Genomic DNA, 20,668 nt, shown 5'->3' on the forward strand with positions numbered 1-20,668 from the left:
CTCCTGATGCATTGCTACAAAATAACAATGTTTCTCGATCCTTGCTGGCTTTAAACCCACTTGCTTTTTTCTCAGACTTTGCGATGTAAGTTCAACTAGGCATTTTCTTTCAAAACAATCCTGTTTTGTCAGCGTTAAACACTTGATTAGGATAATATCCACCATCTTCAATAATTTTGGCTAACTTCTCTTGAAAATTTTTGGCTGCTTCTTAATCTGCTGCTGCAACCATGCTTGTAATCTTCACGTTATGAAGTGCATTTCTTTTTAAAAACCCGGTTAACCATCCTTTGCCAGCCGAAAATTCTTTATCAGCCTGGGAAGCGGAAGTAGACGGCTCCAATTGCTTCATCTGTTCATTAAACTGAAGAGCTTTTTGTTTAATTAAATAATCACTTATAGGAATTCTTCTTTGATTTAATTCTTCAATTCAAATTATAAGCGCTCGTTCCGTGTTTTCTAATAAAGCATCTCGAGTACGGAGATAATTTGACACTTAGTTTTGTGCCAGAAATAACAGATTTTCTTATTGCAACTTCATTCTTTTTAATTGCTCTTATAGTAGTTCACCTAAATTAAAATGTTTACCAATCACAGTAGATCCCTCTCCTTTTGCTAAGTGATCTAAAATTGCAATTTTCATTTCCAAAAAATTGCTTTTCTTTGGTGCTTTTTTCTCTTCTATTGGGCCAAATTAAATCTTTAAAATAACAATTAGCAAAATTTATACTTTTGATAATAAAAAGACAAACACTTTCTCACAAACAAAATTAAACTTCACAAACACTCACTAATTCTTGACAAAGTTAACAAGATCAGTAATAACAGAGGACTTCAACTCAATTCTAGAAAGATAAAGATCATGGTTCTCAAAGGAAAAACAAACAGAGAAGCTCTTGAGAAACAAGTGTACCTTAATGGAGAAAGAATTGAGAAAGTCAACAAGTTTGAGTACCTGGGATCCATTATTAATGTGAAGAATTGCTAATCAGAAGATGTCAGAAAAAGGTAAGGAATGGCTAAAGGAATGGATCTGTCTCCATGGGAACAAAGTTGAGGATTTTGGATGCAGTTGTTTTCCCAACAGCATCTTATGGATGCGAGAACTTGGAACTTAAAGAAGTCAGATAAGAAATGGATATCTGCTTTTGAGATGTAGTGTTACAGAAGGCTGTTGAGGATATCATATACTGAAAGGCATACAAATGAATGGGTGTTAGAAAAGATCAGTAGAACTTTAAAGCTCCTTTAGGATATTGACAGAAGAAAGATAAAATATTTTGGACACATAGAAAGGATGGAAGGAGGACTTCTCAGAACAGTAATAGAAGGTAAAGTTCCTGGAAAAAGAGGCAGGGATAGACCATCAATGAGATAGATGGATGGATGGCATGTGTGGAGTAACTGATCTTCAGAGAGTTGAGGCCGCCAGAAAAGAAAACAACAGGACTACATGGAGAGGCCTGGTGTGGAACATCACCGAGCATCGGAGTGACCATACGGCATCTATAGATGCCGTATGGTCACTGTACGGTGACCATACGGTGAACATAGTTCACCGTAGTGAACATAGTAGTAGTAGAACACTCACTGCTTACATGTTATCATGTTACGCAAGAATGTGCTGCAACACACTATTCATTATGTACAATAGCAATGAATGAATTGGTCAGCAACACATGAATAGTTACCCTTTAAAAACTATAATGATCATAATAGAGAAGTTAATTTTCCGCCGTGTAATAATAAACAACTCATCCCACAATACGGAGTGATTACCCCAGGGTTTCCCAAACTATTCCAAGGAAGGCGAATAAGTGTTCAGCGAGAAGTTCTCTTGGAATTTGTCATTTTAGTTTTCTAAGCATTTTTCATGAATACATATGTTATATTGGAAATATTCTGAGGAGAATAACATTCATGAATATGCCGAAAGCTCAGACCCAGAACGTCTGAATAACATCTGTGTAGCAAATGTTAGTGGCTAAGCCATATATTTTTAAATGTGGAAGTATTCATGAATTATCGTTAATTTTCACACATTGAAACCTTTCAACATTCGGGAAAGGGAATACCGCTGTTTATGACCAGTCATAAAAATTGCCTGCAAGCCGATTCCAACAATGTGCGGGGTATCCTCTGTTCACAAAACTGAACGAAGTAACATCTGTGTTGCAAATGTTAATGACCAATCAGCAAGGAAGTATAAAGAAAATTTTTCCACTGAAATTGAAGATGAAGGTAGTCTGTATCGGGTTCTCAGATCTAGTAATACTGAATACTTTCTTTCTAGGGTGAATAAAGTTCGTAGAGCGAATAAAGTATTCACCCTATGAACTTGTATGATGAATACTTTCACCCTACAATTTCGTATTGTAGGGTGAAAGTGCTTGTTTCGAAACCGTAGTGCCGTGATTTTTTAAAGTAATAGGCCTACAGATTTAAATTTTAATATCAATAAGAGACATGGGACTTTGTTTAATTTTGGTGTTAAGAAATCTCTTATTGAAGGTGTTTGGCTGAATCATTATCTGTTGCATCCACCTCCAGCCTACAAAGCGATCTCCAGGATGTACAAAAGGAGGGGAAAACTACCAGCACACAGGAGAAAAAGTCTGCAGTTCACTCGTAAGTACTTATAACATTATAAATTTTTGGTGATCAGAATGGGATATGTCAATGAAAATCAGCACAAATTAATTTAATGATGTTTGTTTAATTTATGTTTATTAATTAATAATAAAAAATCAGGTAAATTAACAATTAATATATTACAAAATAATCAAGATGTTCCATGAAAATTTCAGGATTTGTGAAGTGTTCTGTCGTAGGAAAAGTCTGGGAATGCAGAATCAAATCAGCATAAAAAAGATCTGCATAAAAAGAGACCCGAGTGTATATGAAAAACGAACAGCTACAAATAGATGTTATAATCAGACCTTTATAACAAAAGAGGAATGCAAACTCGCACTTTTTATTTTTACCAGGTTTGATGTCACCTTGTGAAACACCTGTACACTGATGTTTTCAATTGCTGTTGAAATATTCATTTTTAGTTCATCCAATGCAGTAGTGGCTCGTGCTTGAAATACACACTGTAAGTACAGTGTATATGTGTTTGGATAAAATATCAAAATTATGGTAAAAATTTTAAAAAAAAATTAAACATGAAAAAATGTTTATTATCGATAAAATTATACAGTTTAGTATAATTCAAAATTACTTATAAATAAAATCCATTCCTTTAATTGTAATTAAAGGAATGGATTTACAATTTGTGGACATTACAATTAAATCCTTTAATTGTAATGTCCAAATATTTAAAGAGACTGAGTAAACACGATAAGCACTACGAACACTCTACTACTGGCACACAGTGGAACTGTGCAACGGACAGTGCTGCATTACACTAATAGCTCGCATCTCACTATGACATGCATATGCTTGCACGCGTAGCAATATGACACTGCGGTAAACACAGTGCTGCTAATGTCCTTCACCCTCCTAAGTGCTAAAAGATGGATTTTTATTATTTTTTTATACAAAATAAGAGAATTGTATAGGATTGTTGATGATAAAATTAAACATTACAAGCAAATATAAATAAATTAATAAATCTATTTATATATCGAGAAAAATTGGGGGTGCTGCGGTTCCGCAGTGCCTATGCACGAACCGCCACTGATCCAATGAGTGAGGATTATTCCAGTGAACAACACCTTTGAGATACTCCCAAAGGAAAAAATCTAGTCATAATAAAGCCGGTGATCTTGGAGGCCACAATTCTTTTAAGATCAGAGGGGTCTCTGAAAAATTCTTGCAAAAAATGCAAGATACTTTTGTGATGACTTGGTAGAGGGAGCTATTTACTGTTGTTTCAAAGAAAATCAGTCTCACTACGTGACGCTGTAATATTGCATACCAAATTCCATTTTTTGAGAATGCAAAACTTTTTCATGAAAAGCATGTTGATTTTCACATGACTAAATCCTATTGTTTTCACTATTTACATACATATTGAGGTGAAATTAGGCCTTGTCACTAGTATCTCTATACCACATGCAGAAGATTATTCAGTTCTCTTTATCTTGGTCCTTCAGTTCATGGACTGAGTGCACATGATACAGATGAAGGCACAACAAACTAGCAGCTTTCAGCACTACCGTGATGTTGATGATTGCATGTCAAGTTTCCTGAAGCCTTTTGTTGGATGCTGCAGTGCTCTCTTTACCTCATCCATTCCAGAGAGGCCATTGCATTGCAAATGGGTCAATGCATTCATGATACATGAGAAAATATGTGAAGTATGTGAATATGTGAAGGGAGTTTGATAGAAAAAAGGACTTTCAAGAGATGGATGGTTTGTATTTCAATATATTCAGAGTTTGACATCATTAACATCGCGATGTAATGTAGACTGTCTCCTTCTAGTGGTGCACCCTGGATAACACTAAATAGTCTACAGTGACAGTTGGCTCAGTATTCTCCTAGCAGAAATTCACGGACACACACTCTCAGATAACCGACATACACCTACCAAGGACCTGAGAATCAAGAATATGGGCTCACTCTTAAAAATATGCCAATTAAATATAGAAGGCATAAGTAGGGCTAAATGCAAAATTCTTACTAAGATCCTGGAATTAGAAGTACCATCAAATAGATGTAGTTGTAATACAGAAAACTCCATTAAGGATGATCTAGACCTACTAACAAGAGGGAAAATACATGGATATAATGTGATTAATTGCATAAACCATCCCAAATATGGTGTGGCAACACATATAAAAAATAATATTTCAAATTATAAGATCTGCGAACCAAGTGTCATTAAGGATATATATAGTGTATCCATTATAATATCTGGTTATACTATAACCAATGTGTATAAACCTCCCTTAGTCAAATGGCCTGATCAAATAGTATCTCAGAAACAACATCCAAGCATAATCCAGGAAGATTTTAATAGTCATCACTCCCTTTGGGGCTATAGAAAGGATGACCTGATTAGTACCTTAATTTGATCTTTGATGTCAAAGATAAACTGAGTTTTTCTATTCTCTAGATGGGAAAGAGGATATAACCCTGATTTGTGTTTCTGTACTGCGAATGATAATGGTGGCCACATCCCATCTCTAGGAAAATATTAGACAATTTTCCAAATAGTCAACATTGACCTATAATCTAAAAAGTAGGCCTAAATATTCCAATCATAAGAACAGTAGTAAAACCTACGTGGAACTTTCTCAAAGCTGACTGGGATTCTTTTAAGAAACAGATTGACATTGTAATAAGATTTATAAAGCCCACTGTAAACAATTACAATAGATTTATTGGCACTATTATTGGTGCTGCCAAATGAACCATTCCAAGAGGTTTTAGGAGAGATTATATTCCATGCTGAAATAGTGACAGTGAAAGACTGTATAAAGCATTCTCTACTAATAATAACCCTACAGTAGCTACTGAGCTACTGAAGGGTTAATATGAAGTCTCTCGACAATGCTAGGAAAAACAAATGGATTAAGACAATGAACAATTTTAATTTACTCATTCCAGCCGAAAACAGCTCGATAACATCTACCCTGAATTCATTAAGAACTGTGGACCAAAACTATTAAATCGCTTACTGCTATGTATAATAATATCCTGGACAATGGCATGCTTCCATCAATTTTTAAAAGATCTAAAATCATTGCTGTCTTAAAACCTGGCAAAGACCCTACAATTGTTTTCAACTACCGTCCTATTGTCTTGTTAAGCACCTGCACGAAACTTATGGAAAGAATGATATACAACAGAATTTCTTCAAGTATACATAATAGAACTCCCCAGGAACAGGCTGGCTTCAAACCTGACAGAAGTTGTTGAAATCAAGTACTGGCCTTCACAACCTTTATAGAGAACGGTTTTGAAAAACAGTTTTGAAAAACAATCTCTCTCCACACCTATGACACAGTGTGGAGAGAGAGTCTTATTTTCAAATTCTTAAAAACTATCCCATCACCAAAACTAGCCAACCTAATTAATCAAATACTGGCAGACAGATGGATACAAATATCTCTCAATGAATCCAAAAGTAAATTCTTTAAGATTAAAAATGGCCTACCTCAGGGGTCAGTTCTTGCCCCATTGCTTTTTAACTTTTATATTAGTGATATCCCAGGAACAGCATTACAGAGATTCACATATGCTGATGATATTTCCATTGCAACTCAACATTCCAAAAAGCTGAGAACATCTTAACTGAAGATCTGGCTGTACTTGATAAATACTTTAGGCGATGGCAATTACAACCTAACCTGAACAAAAGTGAAGTAGCATCCTCTCATTTAAGTAATATCCTGGCCAAATATATCCCAAAAGTTTACTTCAGAAATAAACAGGTGAAATTTAACAATCATCCAAAATACCTAGGAGTTACACCCTCGACAGAAGTTGACATTTAAATATCATGTAGAAAATATTGCTGGAAAATTAAAAACTCGTAATAATATAATGCATAAACTTGCTGGTACTTCTTGGGATGCTAATGCCAGCACACTGTGCACTACCGCACTGTCTTTGGTCTATTCTACAGCAGAGTATTGTGCTCCTGTGTGGCCGAACAGTGCATGCACACGCTTTAGTAGATGTCCAGCTGAATCAAACTATGAGGATAATCTCTGGAGCTCCAAGATCTACTCCTGGCTACCGACGCCTCTCTCCCTCTCAATATAGCCTCTCCCTTGCTTTGCAGGACCCAAGCCCTAAGCAAGTTATGGACAAAAATAATTGGAAACAGTTCCTTGCCTATCCACCAAGACATTTCCTTCATACCTCACAAAGAGTGAAATCCAGGAGCCCTGCCTGGAGGAGTGCAATGCAAATGAATAACCAGAACTTTGACTTACGTGAGTCATTGGGAGAGTATTGGCTTCAACTTACCTCCAATCTTCAAATTCTCATTTCAAATCCAACATCTCATCTGGAGGGCTTCGATCTTCCTAGACATGTATGGACCACTTTAAATTGGATCAGAACAGGACATGGGAGATGTAAGAATCTCTTGCATAAATGGAACTGGTCCGATACTTACTCAACTGTGAATGCGAAAGCAGGATCCAGGATATCAATCGTATTGTGCTTGAGTGCTCTATCTACTCATTCTCAAGCACTAAAGAGGACTTTTTTTAAACTGACCCCAGAATCCCTGGAGTGGATTTAGGATTTAAGGATTAAGCTCTGACTCCTGCTTCTTAATTTTTAATGTTTAATCATTTCAACCTATTGTACTCCTTTTAATATGATTTTTACAATTGTTATGTTGTTTTATGTAATATGTATGTAATATCCTGAGACCTGTACATCATATGCTGAATTAAAAATTATTAACATCAGGCCTTCATAGAATCAAAACTCCTTATGAGAAGTCCACACTCTTGATAAAATATAGATTATCAACCAATGCCTTAAATACATTCAGTTTCTACACCCACCACACTTTCAGGAGCTGCATTCCACTCAGCAACCAATGTCCATGCAAAGAATCTCCTCTTCCTCACTCCTTTGCTTACATCCTTATTCACCTTCCAGGGATGGTGTTTTGTTCTATTCTTATCTCCCTCTATTCTATGAAAATTCACCTCCACTTTAATCTGGTATCCCTAACCAATTTATGTCTCAATCATATCCTCCCCCACCCCCTCAGTGAACCTTCTCTGGATCCATTTTTAAGATATTCTCATCTCCTTGAAAATCAGGCAACCAAATCTGCACATAGTCTGTATATATGGCCTGATCAAGGCCTTATAAAAGGTTAATATAACCTCTTTCCTGCTATACGTAAAAGGTCTCTTCATCATTGCTATTAATAAATCATGATGGTTTTAGACTACAGTCCTAATAGTAATTTGCTGGTGCTCCCAGTTGATATCAAGACTTCTATAATATACTTTTATCCATTTTGAAATTTTATGCCCTGAAATCAATACTTTTGGAAATTAGGTGATTAATAATACTGGTGGTATTTAAGTATTTATTTATTGATTTTCCATCTCTCTTTCTCTCCACTGAATATGATATGCAAGTCTGATGATAGTTATCCCTGAAGATGACAGGAATATAGGCATTGATACCTTGGCTAGTAATGTAACATTAAAATTACCTACATTACTGAAATTACTTCTAACTGAAATGAATAATTTCAATTTGTGCTATATAGTGCATTATTTTATTTTATTTTTATTGGGACTCTCGCTCATGAAAGTTTGTAAACCTACACTCCATTATTACAGTGTGTGTGGGTTAAAGATTTCCTTTTTTATATTTTTATTAATTTTAAATATTTTTTTGTATTTTTATTTATTTTTTTACATAATGTGGAAACCCTGATCTAAAGACAAAATATGCACTTTTCCAGCTCCAGGCTCCAATAAGTGAGGTTGTGGCTGAACACCGCATGATGAAATTCATATTTCCCCTAAAGAATCATGAATATTCATGCCCATAGCATGATTTAAATCATAGCCTATTGGTTGGAGAATGGATATGCTAATAATTTAGCCAAATAAGCTTGGTATTAATTAGAAGCTATATTAATTTGCATGCATAACTTGCCAATTATAGCCCATATTTATGAACCTCAACCTCAAAGCAAGTGGGTATCCAATAGTCAGTCAAATGATAGCTTCCCAAGGGCAAGAAAGATAAAATCAACTACAGATATAAGATAGCAAATAATATAATATAATATAATACAATTCAACATAAGTAATAAAAGCATATTCCTATTTAGGTGATACATTATATTAGGATGCTACAATGCAGATGTGCTTTTTTTTTTTTTTTTTTTTTGAAAAGCTACACTATAGGTGTGGTATGCAAAACTCAACCAGTATAAATAGCATTATAGTGGAAGGTGGTAAACAAGGCATAGATGGTAAACAAGTATTAATGACAATGAGCAAGCTGTGAATGTAAAAAAGGTTTAGTAGCAATCCCTATCATAAAAGAGCAAAAACTCTTTACTTAGAGTAAGCAAACCAATATGCTGGACAGTCTGTTTTTCCATGTCCCTTCCAAAGAACACAGGTAAATCCCAATAAAAATTGGCCATAGAATTGCTGCAGTGATTAAAATTTTGCTTAATGTTTCTTTTGATGTTGCAGTAAATATTAAAGAAGTATTATATTAGAAAAGCTATTATCTACTAAATTACAGTAGATAATATTAAATCATGCTAATTATCAGCAAATTATGTGAACATACATACTGATTAGGTGGTGTAATAAGTGGACAAGGACATGGTTGACAATCATTGGCTGTAGCACTTCGTGCATCACCATAAAATCCACGTTTGCATTTTTCACACTGATGACCTTCTGTATTATGTTGACAGTTCTAAAAATTAAAAAAAAAACTTTGCAATGACATTTTATCTATTTCTTATTCCAAAGCTAGAATGATATCAAAATTCAAAATGAATTCAGAATAATTAATACATATCATCTATAAAGAATATAAAGAACAAAGTGCAGGGCCAGAAAAGTGACAAGCATGGTTAAAAAAGTTGAGAGTTTATTTTTCACATAATTAGACTATAATAAGTTTAGTTTAATCCTTTATCCCAGTGTGAGCAAACAAAGTTTGCACCTGAAAGTACCTTCAGGACTGGGGTAAGGAAGTGCAACACCAGGCAACTGGTTGCAAAAGTGGAGAAAGCTCTCATCACTCCTATCTCAGTATCTCCCATAATGCAAAGCACATCTCCCTGCAGATATGTGTAATGCTATGCATTAAGGCAAGAGCCACTACCCATACCGGTTTCGACCTTTATTGAGGTCTCGTCAATGGGAGCCAGGCCCAGTAGTGGAGACACAAAGGCAGAAGCAACGAGAGGTCATCCTAACCTATAGGAGTTGCCAAAGGGTGTGCAACCTTATTATTAAATTACTCCGGATTCAGAGAAAGATGTCGAGAGTTTATTTTTCAGTTGGTTAGACTACAATAAGTTTAGTTTAATCCTTTATCCAAGTGTGAGCAAACAAAGTTTGCACCTGAAAGTACCTTCAGGACTGGGGTAAGGTAGTGCAACATCAGGCAACTGGTTGCAAAGGTGGAGAAAGTTCTCATCACTCCTATCTCAGTATCTCCCATAATGCAAAGCACATCTCCTTGCGGATATGTGTAATGCTATGCATTAAGGCAAGGGCCACTACCCATACTGGTTTCGTCTTTTATTGAGGTCTCGTCAGTGGGAGTCAGGCCCAGTAGTAGAGACACAAAGGCAGAAGCAATGAGAGGTCATCCTAACCTATAGGAGTTGCCTGGTGTTGCACTACCTTAACCCCAGTCCTGAAGGTACTTTCAGGTGCAAACTTTGTTTGCTCACACTTGGATAAAGGATTAAACTAAACTTATTATAGTCTAACCAAGTGAAATATAAACTCGCAACATCTTTCTCTGAATCCGGAGTAATTTAATAATAAGGTTGCACACCCTTTGGCAACTCCTATAGGTTAGGATGACCTCTCGTTGCTTCTGCCTTTGTGTCTCCACTACTGGGCCTGGCTCCCACTGACGAGACCTCAATAAAGGTCGAAACCGGTATGGGTAGTGGCTCTTGCCTTAATGCATAGCATTACACATATCCGCAAGGAGATGTGCTTTGCATTATGGGAGATACTGAGATAGGAGTGATGAGAGCTTTCTCCACCTTTGCAACTAGTTGCATGGTGTTGCATTACCTTACCCTAGTCCTGAAAGTACTTTCAGGCACAAACTTTGTTTGCTCACACTTGGATAAAGGATTAAACTAAACTTATTATGGTTAAAAAAGAAAAGTAGAATACGAGAGGAGATAGGCCAGTCAGGTCAAAACTAATCCAAGGAAATTTTTTTGCTATGTGACAGGCAAGAGGTAAAATAATTATGGCAAGTTGATACTGATGAATTATGGTAGCAGAGTAACCATAGTAAGCGATAACAGTGGAATGAATTAATGTACACTTCATCAGTGTATACTTCACCATTCAGTGGTGTAAATGCTGCTGTGCAACACGTAGAAGAGAGGCAAGAATTAGAATTAGAGTGAAAGAATCAGAGGTGTATCAAGTATTGCTTAGATTACTATTATTACTATTTGTGACACCTTCGAGGAATCTGAAGACTCATCGTGGGAGGACACCCACTGTACAACTCTGTCTCCACCAATCAACTGCATCAGCGCCATCTACAGCCCACAACCACCAAAAGTATTTTTTGTCTGAAAATTGCATGTGTTCTGAAGGGCCGATTCGTCTGTATGTGGGATGAAAAACCAGAGTTTCCGGGAGAAAAAATCCTGCTACCTCGGTATGATATCGGCTAACTCACCTTCAGTTGAAAAAGTCCACATAAAGATTCCACCCGTCACGATGGGAATCGAACTCAGGCCTTTTCCAATCGAAGGGTGCAATGTACCATCGTTCTTCTATTTGCGCTACAGAGGCAATCAATTAGATGTTAATAAGGCTGTGGGAATGGATGACATATCACCATAATGAAAATCTTGCTGTGGGGAAGGTTTCCTTTGATCAGGAACCTTCAGACAAGTTCTGAAGGTTCCTACAGTCCAATTATAAACTGGTCTGTGTATCTGCAGTTGTGATCAAAGCGTTAGAAAAATTGGTTACAAATAGCACAAATTCTCTAGGATGGTCAGCATTAATCTGTGAAGGGCAGGTCTCTCTCTTTTTCTTTTTTTTTTTAGCAACCGGCTTATGTTTTATGATATGGTGATGAATGTGTTGAATAAAGTCATACAGCTCTTTTCTTGGAATGCAAAGGCATTTGATGTATTACCACATGAGAGATTGGTATATAAACAGATTATGGATTTAAATAACAAATTGTTTAAATGGATTGAAGAATGGTTTTATGAAAGATACCATCAAGTTGTTCATGATGGAGTAGCATCTCACAAAAGCAAGGTGTGGTGTGCCTCATATTTGTCGTTCTTGTGTCCATACTGTTTAACTTATTTGTAAATGAATCATTCTAAAAATCAAGATGCAAAAGGAAAAATTCATATTCCTCTTACGTGATGAATGAATAAGGCAGAATCATATACAGTGATATTCTTGGACTCTGCAAAAGCATTTGATAGATTACCACATAATAAATTAGTGTACAAGCTGCAGAGGATTAGAATAGATAGTATATTGTAGTTAAGTTGTTGGAGAAGCTTATGAGAACTAAGATCCAGAATTGGGTGATGTACAGCATTGATTTGCTAAAGGGAGGTCATGTTTTAGTAATCTACTTACTTATTACAATAAGGTGACTGCTTCCATGGACAGAGGAGAAGGATACACAGTAATATATAGGTAACCTTTATATAACACGGATGTTAGGTTCCACAAAAATGCTGCGTTATATAAATCATATTATGCGAGACTCAGATCACATAGAAAAAGTAGGGTTAAGTTCCGAAATTTTTTTTTTTTTTTTTTTTTTTTTTTTTTTTTTTTTTTTTTTTTAAGATTATAAAAAAATGATATATCCAACAAAAATATATTTTTATTTAATTCAGGTAATTCATGTAAGTTAAGAAAACAAACTATGAAACAAATACATAGTATAAATTATAAATTATACGTAAACTTCATTGCACATAATACATAAATGTTTTAAGCAAAATAAAATAAAGCGTATATTTTAATCGTCATCACTCTCTTCAAAACTAACATTTTGTAGGTGTTCTTTATTTACGAGTGGCCGGATGTCATCATCACTTGAAATCTCTTGGACATCATTTGCATAATTCTCATTGCATACTTCAGCTGGTTTAGTTATCAAGAAGTTAGTAATAAGACCTTGCTTACCATCACACTGCAATTTTCTGTATTAAGTTCATAATACGAAGCTAAACAAATATCCAAATGTCTTGTGAATTTTCCGGAGCACTCCATTGAGAGACCATTATCTATAAAATAACTTTCTTGCCAAGTCCATTTCTTCTGCTAATTTCTTTAAACTGAATTCTTTAATGGATTTATCACAATCAGAATCTTTAGAAGAACTTTCTCTGCCATTTGGTTCGATGTCATCTATTAATTATACCAGTTCCTCCTCATTTAAATCTATTTTCCCATCAATAAATTCACTATTGAAGAGATTGGAGAACTTATGAAGAAGTTCGTGAACGTTGAGTCTCATGTGCTGATTGAAACAGAATGTATCTTCAGCCTTGTTTAATTGTTACCATGGCAGTTTACAGTGGGTGGGTTTATCCCTATTAACCAACGCGTATATCAGAAAAGCGCTCTAAGTGGCCATTACTATAAAATTTTTTTTTTTACATAAAAAAAAGCATTACATATTGTATGTAGCTCACCAAAAATAAAGTGCTCAGCTTGAGATTAACACATTTATGATTTTTAATGTGCTTTCCTGGCAGAAAATGAAGACAATTTTCAACAATGAATACTTTATACCAGGGGTGTTCAACCCGTCGATCGTGGAGCGATTTTTGGTCGATCTCTTGTGTATTCCTCCTTCCTTACAAATTTAATTAAAACTGAAAACATAATATTTTATTTATCATTATTTTGTATTATTTTTAATTCGCTTTAAGTGTATTGCTATTGTTTATTTATTTTTCGTCAAAATTATCAAATCAGTAATTTTCTTATAAGTCAGGGTAAATGAATTAATTTGGATCAGTGGAAGTCAAACAGCGAGCTGAGTGAATACAATTATATGCAAAGTGTAAAAACGCGATTGTAGCTTAAATATTAAATATTCCAAAGCACATTACATCGATTTCTTACTTAGGTTAAGTCCCGTGTGAATATTGTAAAAAAATAAACTTTGTTTGTCTTGGTATAGTTTGTATTAGATGTTTTTGTAAATAACTCTTTTGAAGCTAACTGTATATGCTGCTTTAATAAGAATATGTTAGAGTGTTAAAAACAAAGGCATATGTTTTTGTCGCCGAAGCTGTACGTGGCGGCATTAGAAAGATTGTTATTGAAACTTGTATGTATGAGAAAGGCTTGCAGGCTCTAAGTGCAAACATCTCCAAAGTCAATCAGAAAGAGTTCAAAAAACTTTCCAATGGCCGGCAACTTACAATCAAAAGAAAGCGGAGGAGAACAAAAGGCACTGAACTTGAAACTTAAGATGAAAGACTCATACCGATTCTTTGGGGGTTGCCAAACTTCATGCAAGGACTCAGAGGAGGCCTAATAAAAAGGGACTGAAGCAAGCAGAAGGGGTCCCGGTTCCAGAATTGTTGTCAGAGAGGAGGCTGCCCAGTCTAGAGTCACCATCAGAGAGACGGCCCGGATCCATGTTGCTTGAGAGAGGAGTTTCCTGCTTCCAGAAAGGAGCTTCTCGGTTTGAGACGCCACTACAGAGAGAGAGAGAGAGAGAGAGAGTACTTCTAGGCCACAGACAAGGTTTCAAATTGCCGAAAGGAAGAGTTCCAATTGCCGGAGAAAAGTTTCCAGGCCAGGTTAATGCCAGACATTCACCAATGTGTTGCGTTTTCATTATAATTTGATGAATCAAACGATTTCACTGATATTGCTCAGTTAATGGTATTTCAAGATTATTTAAATAAAGAAGAACTTTTGAAAATTATACCATTCTTGGGAAGGACTAGGGGAGAAGACATTTTTTCGGCATTTAATGAATTTGTGAAAAAACACAAACTTCCGCTTTTTAAATTTGTGTCTATTACTACTGATGGTACTATGCAATGATAGGTAATAAATTAGGCTTCATTTCATTATGTAAAAACGATGACAAATATCCAGATTTTTTAATGCACCACTGTATTATTCACTAACAAGTACTGTGTAGTAAAAGATTAAACACAAGATGTTTTGGATATTACATTTAAAATTGTAAATTCTGTTTGAGGAAAAGCCCTGCAACGGCGGTTATTTAAATTACAGGCAGATGATAGGGAACCACTGTTGTACAATAATGTTCGCTGGCTCAGCAGAAGTCAATTTTTAGAAAGATTTCTTGTATTAATTAACAATGTAAAAATTTTTCTTGATGAAAAAGGAGATATTTATCCACAATTGAGTGATAAAAGATGGTTATTACACTTATCATTTTTAGTAGATTTCTGTACGAAATTAAGTAATTTAAATTTAGAGTTACAAGGTAGAGATAAAAATTTAATTGACATGTTAAGTTCAATAAAAACTTTCCAACAATACTTACTTTTATTAAAGAAAAATATAAATGACCGCAAATTTAGACATCTCCCATATTTATTAAACTTTTTTGAACAAAATCAAGAAATGCTTCGCTATGATTTAAAAGAATTTATTCGTGAAATAGAATTAGTTGAGGAAGAAATAAATTCAAGATTTAAAGATTTTAATAAAACTGAAATGATTGTATCTTTTATCAATAATCCATTTCAAGAAAACTTGAACATCACAGAAATTTCAAATAAAATTAGTGGGCTTTTTGATATAAACCAAGCTGAAGTAGAACTTGAGATAATAAACATTCAGAATAGTTTACATTTAAAATCAATAAATAATGAAGTCATTTGGAAGTATACACATGAAAAATTCCCAATATTAACTGATATTGCATGAAAAATTCTGTCGTGTTTTGGATCGACATACTTGTCAGAATCCGCTTTTTCATAACCGTCATAAAAAAATCAATTAAGAAACCAAATTACAAATGATCATTTAGATAAGTGTCTGCGAATGGCCACTTCTTCATATCAACTTCACTATGAAAATATTGTGAGGTCCAAACAATGCCAAATTTCACATTAACTTTTTTTTTTTTTTTTTAATCAACCAGCATTTCCTGTAACTTGTGAGTTTGTAATCAATCTGTTGTTTTTTCTAACTCTGGTTTTCCAAAATAGAGAAATAAATATTTTATTCCAATATATATATATATATATTTTTTTTTTAATTGTATTAAAATATTTGTTGTATTAAAATAATTAAAAGTGAAAAATAAATTTTTAAATACACAAATAAAGTTTTTAGTTGTGTATTTTTTTTAGTTGTTTATTTGTGCGTAATCAGATGCCAGGTTGAAGGAACGTGATCTATATAAGAGAGCAGATCACCGAATAACTTATAAGAGAGTAGATAGCTGAATAACTTTTTATAGAAAAGTAGCTCACGTAGTAAAACAAGGTTGAACACCATTGCTGCTTTATATGGTAAACAATTGATGTACATACGTGCTAAAGGGTATTTCCCTAATGTAAATTTGCTACTTATAACTACATGCGTGATACAGGCAGACACAAATTTAACAAAAATAAAATTTGATTTTTAAGTCGCGGTTAAAAAAAAAAAAATTAAGATGTAATTTGCAGAGTCTGATGGACATGAGAATGAGAAGGGAAGATATGATAGAGACCACCTACAAGTTATTAAGGGGGTTGCTGTTATAGGATCAATGCTGGAGAAGTTCTATGGAAAATAGTGGGAGATCAGGGGAGAACCAGAGGTCATCCCTGGAAGCTGTATAAGGAGGGTGTGATGCAACTTTGCAAACCATGAGAAGCAGGTCTGCAGAGTTGTGAATGATTGGAATGCATTGCCTGAGAGTGTGGTGTCTGCAGAGAATTTGAGTGTGTTTAAAGCATGGTATGATGAGCTGCGTGTTTGATAAAAGAACCTCCTAGATGAGTCTTTGACTTCATGGGGTCTTGGGTGATAATAATAATATTGGTTAGAAGGATAGGTCTCTACTGTTTAACTTATTCATATTTGTAAATTTAGGGACACAAAAACACACATGTTGAACAGATTATTTTATTAATCACTAATAAAATAAAACTCGACATTTCGACCCCTGTATCGAGGTCATCATCGGAAGAATACAAGTGTATAAGAAACCAAGCTACGTGCTCATGCCTTTTATGCTGGTAAACTAAATCTACGTAGTTATTTAATCCTTTTTCCTAGCCTGACCTCTAGTGATTAAAAATAAAATAAATAAAAAATAAAATAAATAAATAAATTTAAAAAAAATAAAAATAAATAAATAAATAAAAAAAAATAAAAATAATAATAAATAAATAAAAATAAATTAAAAAAAAAATAAATAAAAAAATAAATAAATACAACTACAATAAACTGCTAAAGTCCTCATATATTAATATTCTTCTGGATAGTTCTGATTGTTATAATATGATTTCTTTCAATTGCTGTTGAATGTTACAAACACTTCACCAGGTTGTCTTCTTGTATTGTGATTTTTCTATGGCTAGTTTGGGTTGTTATACAGGTTGTAGATGGGTCCTCCACATTCTTGAAATGGTTAGGCCATCATTTTTGTTGAGATTTGGGTTGTGTTTGAGCATTTCACATGATTCTTTAAATTTTCTCTCAAACCTGGTTTTGGTGCGGTGTAGGGACTTGGTATTTATCCAATCAATTTTGTGGTATGTTTGGAGTGCGTGGTCAGAAAGGCCTGTTTTTCCAAAATGGGGGTATTTAATATGTCGTTTGTGTTTGTCTTGTCTGATTGGGATAGTTCGCCCTGTTTCCCCTATGTATGGTATGTTACATGTGCATTGTATTTTGCATACCCCTGGGTGGGCTAGGTGTGGAAGAGGATCTTTAGAAGAACTGAGTAGGTGTCTTAACTTATTTGGGGGTTTAAAGGTGGTTTTAATGTTGTATTTGCATAGTGTTTTGTCTATTTTTTCAGAAATACCTCTAACATAAGGAATGGCAATAGCATTCCTGAAAACGTTTTTGTTCTTACTGGTATCTAAATGGAAGATCTTGTGAGTAGTTTTTTTACTGTATCCAACTTATTTATTATTATCATTAACAAATAACTTATTTGTCAATGATATTTCATGTGGATTAACTAGGGATCTTCAAATGCTTGCTGATGATGCAAAGTAATGTAGAATTATCAGGAGTAGTGTTGATGTTAATTCTCTACAGGAAGATTTGAATAAACTTTTACAAATGAGTCGAGTTGCAGTTTTAATATTAATAAATGCAAGGTCTTACACTTTGGGATACAGAGACATAAGACTACATGCTGTATTGTTGGAGCTGCACTTCAGGATGTGGATGAGATTTGGGATCTTGGAGTGATGGTATACAAGCAGATTGAAGTTCCGAGGGCACAACGTAAGCATGTTGCAAGGTTTCACATCATGTTGTGAAATCTTTGATAAGAAAAAAGTACTTTGCCATGTACTTTTTTGATATCAGGACTATGGAGTGTTGCTTATGAAGAGTGTTAGAGAGAATGTGGATTGCAGAGGTTGGTGGATAGAAGGAAAAGAAGAGATGATAGAGACCAAGTTAGTTCAGCGATTCTATCAGATTAATACAGAAGGAATTATAAATAAAAGAGTGAATGTTAAGATGGGAAGAACAACAGGCCATCCCTGGAAGTTGTATAAAGATGTGGTGAAGAAAGGTGTGAGGAGTAGATTTTTACACGACGAGTTGTTAGAGAGTGGAATACAATGCCAGAGTGCATTGTGAATACAGGTAGTGTAAATAATTTCAAAGCTCATTATGACAGACATATTGCTGGTTGAGTGGTTCTCCCATGATGAGTCTGTTGCCTCCATGCTTTACCAAAATAATTATAATAATAATCTTGGGTTTCCAGTTGAATATTGATTTTTTCACAAATTTTTAATGGCACTTGAGCATAATGTTTATTACACTTATTTGCAAGTAATAAAATTATTACTTGTGAATATTGTTGAAAATTTATTTATCACTAGGTTAGACTATAATAGATTTAGTTTAATCCTTTATCCCAGTGAGAGCAAACAAAGTTTGCGCCTGAAAATATCTTCAGGACTAAATATAGTGTTGTACTATCTTATCCAGTAAGTAGTGCAACACCAAGGCAACTCGTGGCAAAGGTGGAGCAACCTTTTGGCAACTCCCATAGGCACAGATGACTTGCTACTGCTTCTGCCTGGTATCTCCAGCTCTGGGCCTGGCTCCCACTGAAGAGACCTCAATAAAGGTCGAAACTAGTCTGGGTAGATGGCCAATCCCTTTAATGCATAACAGTATACATATCCACATAGGAAATGTGTTTTGCATTATGGGAGATACTGGGTTAGAAGTGCCTGGTAGCTTGCTCCACCTTTGCCACGAGTTGCCTTGGTGTTGCACTACTTACTGGATAAGATAGTACAACACTATATTTAGTCCTGAAGATATTTTCAGGCGCAAACTTTGTTTGCTCTCACTGGGATAAAGGATTAAACTAAATCTATTATATACTTGTGAATATTATTACTTGAGGTATAATAATAAAATAATATATTATAAATAAAATAATAACAATTAAATATATAATAATAAAATTATAATCTTGTGAATATGTGCTATCTCTTGAGAGAAATGAATATTTGCTGAAACTTCATATGATTCCTTACCAAACACTCTCCAGAGCCAGGGTCACAAACACTTGAATGGCCATGACAGTTACATGGTACTCTTGATGGTACACATTCTCCAATACCACTTCCTGTTCTTCGTCTAGCATAACCTTCAGCACATTCCTTTAAAAAATGAAATACAGAAATTACTAATACATAACCAAAGTAGTCAAGATGCAATTACTGCATATTTCCCAATCCTAATCTTTTAGAAATTTAGAGATAAGCAGCGTTGTTACCTACCTCACAAGAATTTCCTGTATAACCCTGGGGACAAGAGCATTTCTCTACAAATACTGCTTGGGGTGCTGAAGAATCAGCTAATGAAGCTGAATCCATTTGGAAACTAAGAATGCTGTAAAACACAAACAGAAAATAATAATTACTTTATTAATAGAAAGATGAAAAAGAACTTGTTCAAATATGCAAGCTTTCTCACCAAATTTTTAGCATTCATGTGAGGTTAGCTGAATTTATTCAAACATAATTATATATTCACAAAATGAAAAAATGTGCAGTCTTAAAACCATTTGCTGTCTCATCTCTGAATTATTATTATTTAGGCCTCCAAGGAGTCAAAAGACTCATCACGGGAGGCCCTTCCTAGGAAATGCAAGTCTATCAAGAATCATCGTGGGAGGTCCCTCCCAGGAAACATGAAGTCTACCGTACCACTCCTTAAATTCATTGACCGTTCTTGCTCTCACCCCTCTATCAGGCAATGCATTCCATGGTTCAACCACCCTCCATGCAAAGAAACCACTCGTCACCCTCTTACTCAGTTTCCTTTCGTAACTTCCAGGGATGGCCCCTTGTCATCACTCCTTCCTGCTGTTCAACCAAGCGAAAGAATTCCCCAGTGTCAACCCTGTAACCACCTCTCAACAGTTTAAAAGTCTCAATCATATCACCTCTCCTTCTATTCACCAAACTCTGCAGTCCACATTCCCTCAGCCAATCCTCATAACTAAATTGTAGAGTCCTGAAACCATCTTTGTTATCTGCCTTTGAACCCTTTCCGCAGTTAATTTATCCCCTTCAAATCCTGGGGACCAAATCTGAGAACAATAGTCCAAGTGTGGTCTGATCAGGATCTTATACAATGGAATGATAACTCTCATCTCTGCAGGTCAGCGTCCTTCTCATTATTGCAGCAATCCTCTGTGTTACCTTCACCACCTTTGCAATATGACCCCTGAATTTCAGGTTTCTGTCAATCATCAACCCCAGATCTCTCATCTCCCCTACTTCATCCAGTATATCTCCTCC

General features: G+C 35.0%; 1 protein-coding gene across 6 annotated transcripts in view; it reads right to left on the minus strand.

Moving 5' to 3' along the window:
• Positions 1-20,668, minus strand: part of LOC150109418 (basement membrane-specific heparan sulfate proteoglycan core protein-like) — a 1,783,738-nt gene that overhangs the window by 904,468 nt on the left and 858,602 nt on the right. For all 6 annotated transcript variants that reach the window (XM_090413063.1, XM_090413041.1, XM_090413033.1 and 3 more), the window contains 3 exons: positions 19,643-19,754; positions 19,397-19,522; positions 9,254-9,381 (listed from right to left, as the gene is read on the minus strand). In XM_090413063.1, the coding sequence (XP_090269189.1) occupies positions 9,254-9,381; positions 19,397-19,522; positions 19,643-19,754 (366 nt within the window). The remainder of the gene's footprint in view (positions 1-9,253; positions 9,382-19,396; positions 19,523-19,642; positions 19,755-20,668) is intronic.

This window comes from Typopeltis vanoorti, chromosome 2, assembly GCF_054136105.1.
Source record: "Typopeltis vanoorti isolate ZY-2024b chromosome 2, IOZ_Tvanoo_1.0, whole genome shotgun sequence".
In the NCBI taxonomy this organism is placed as follows: domain Eukaryota; kingdom Metazoa; phylum Arthropoda; class Arachnida; order Uropygi; family Thelyphonidae; genus Typopeltis; species Typopeltis vanoorti.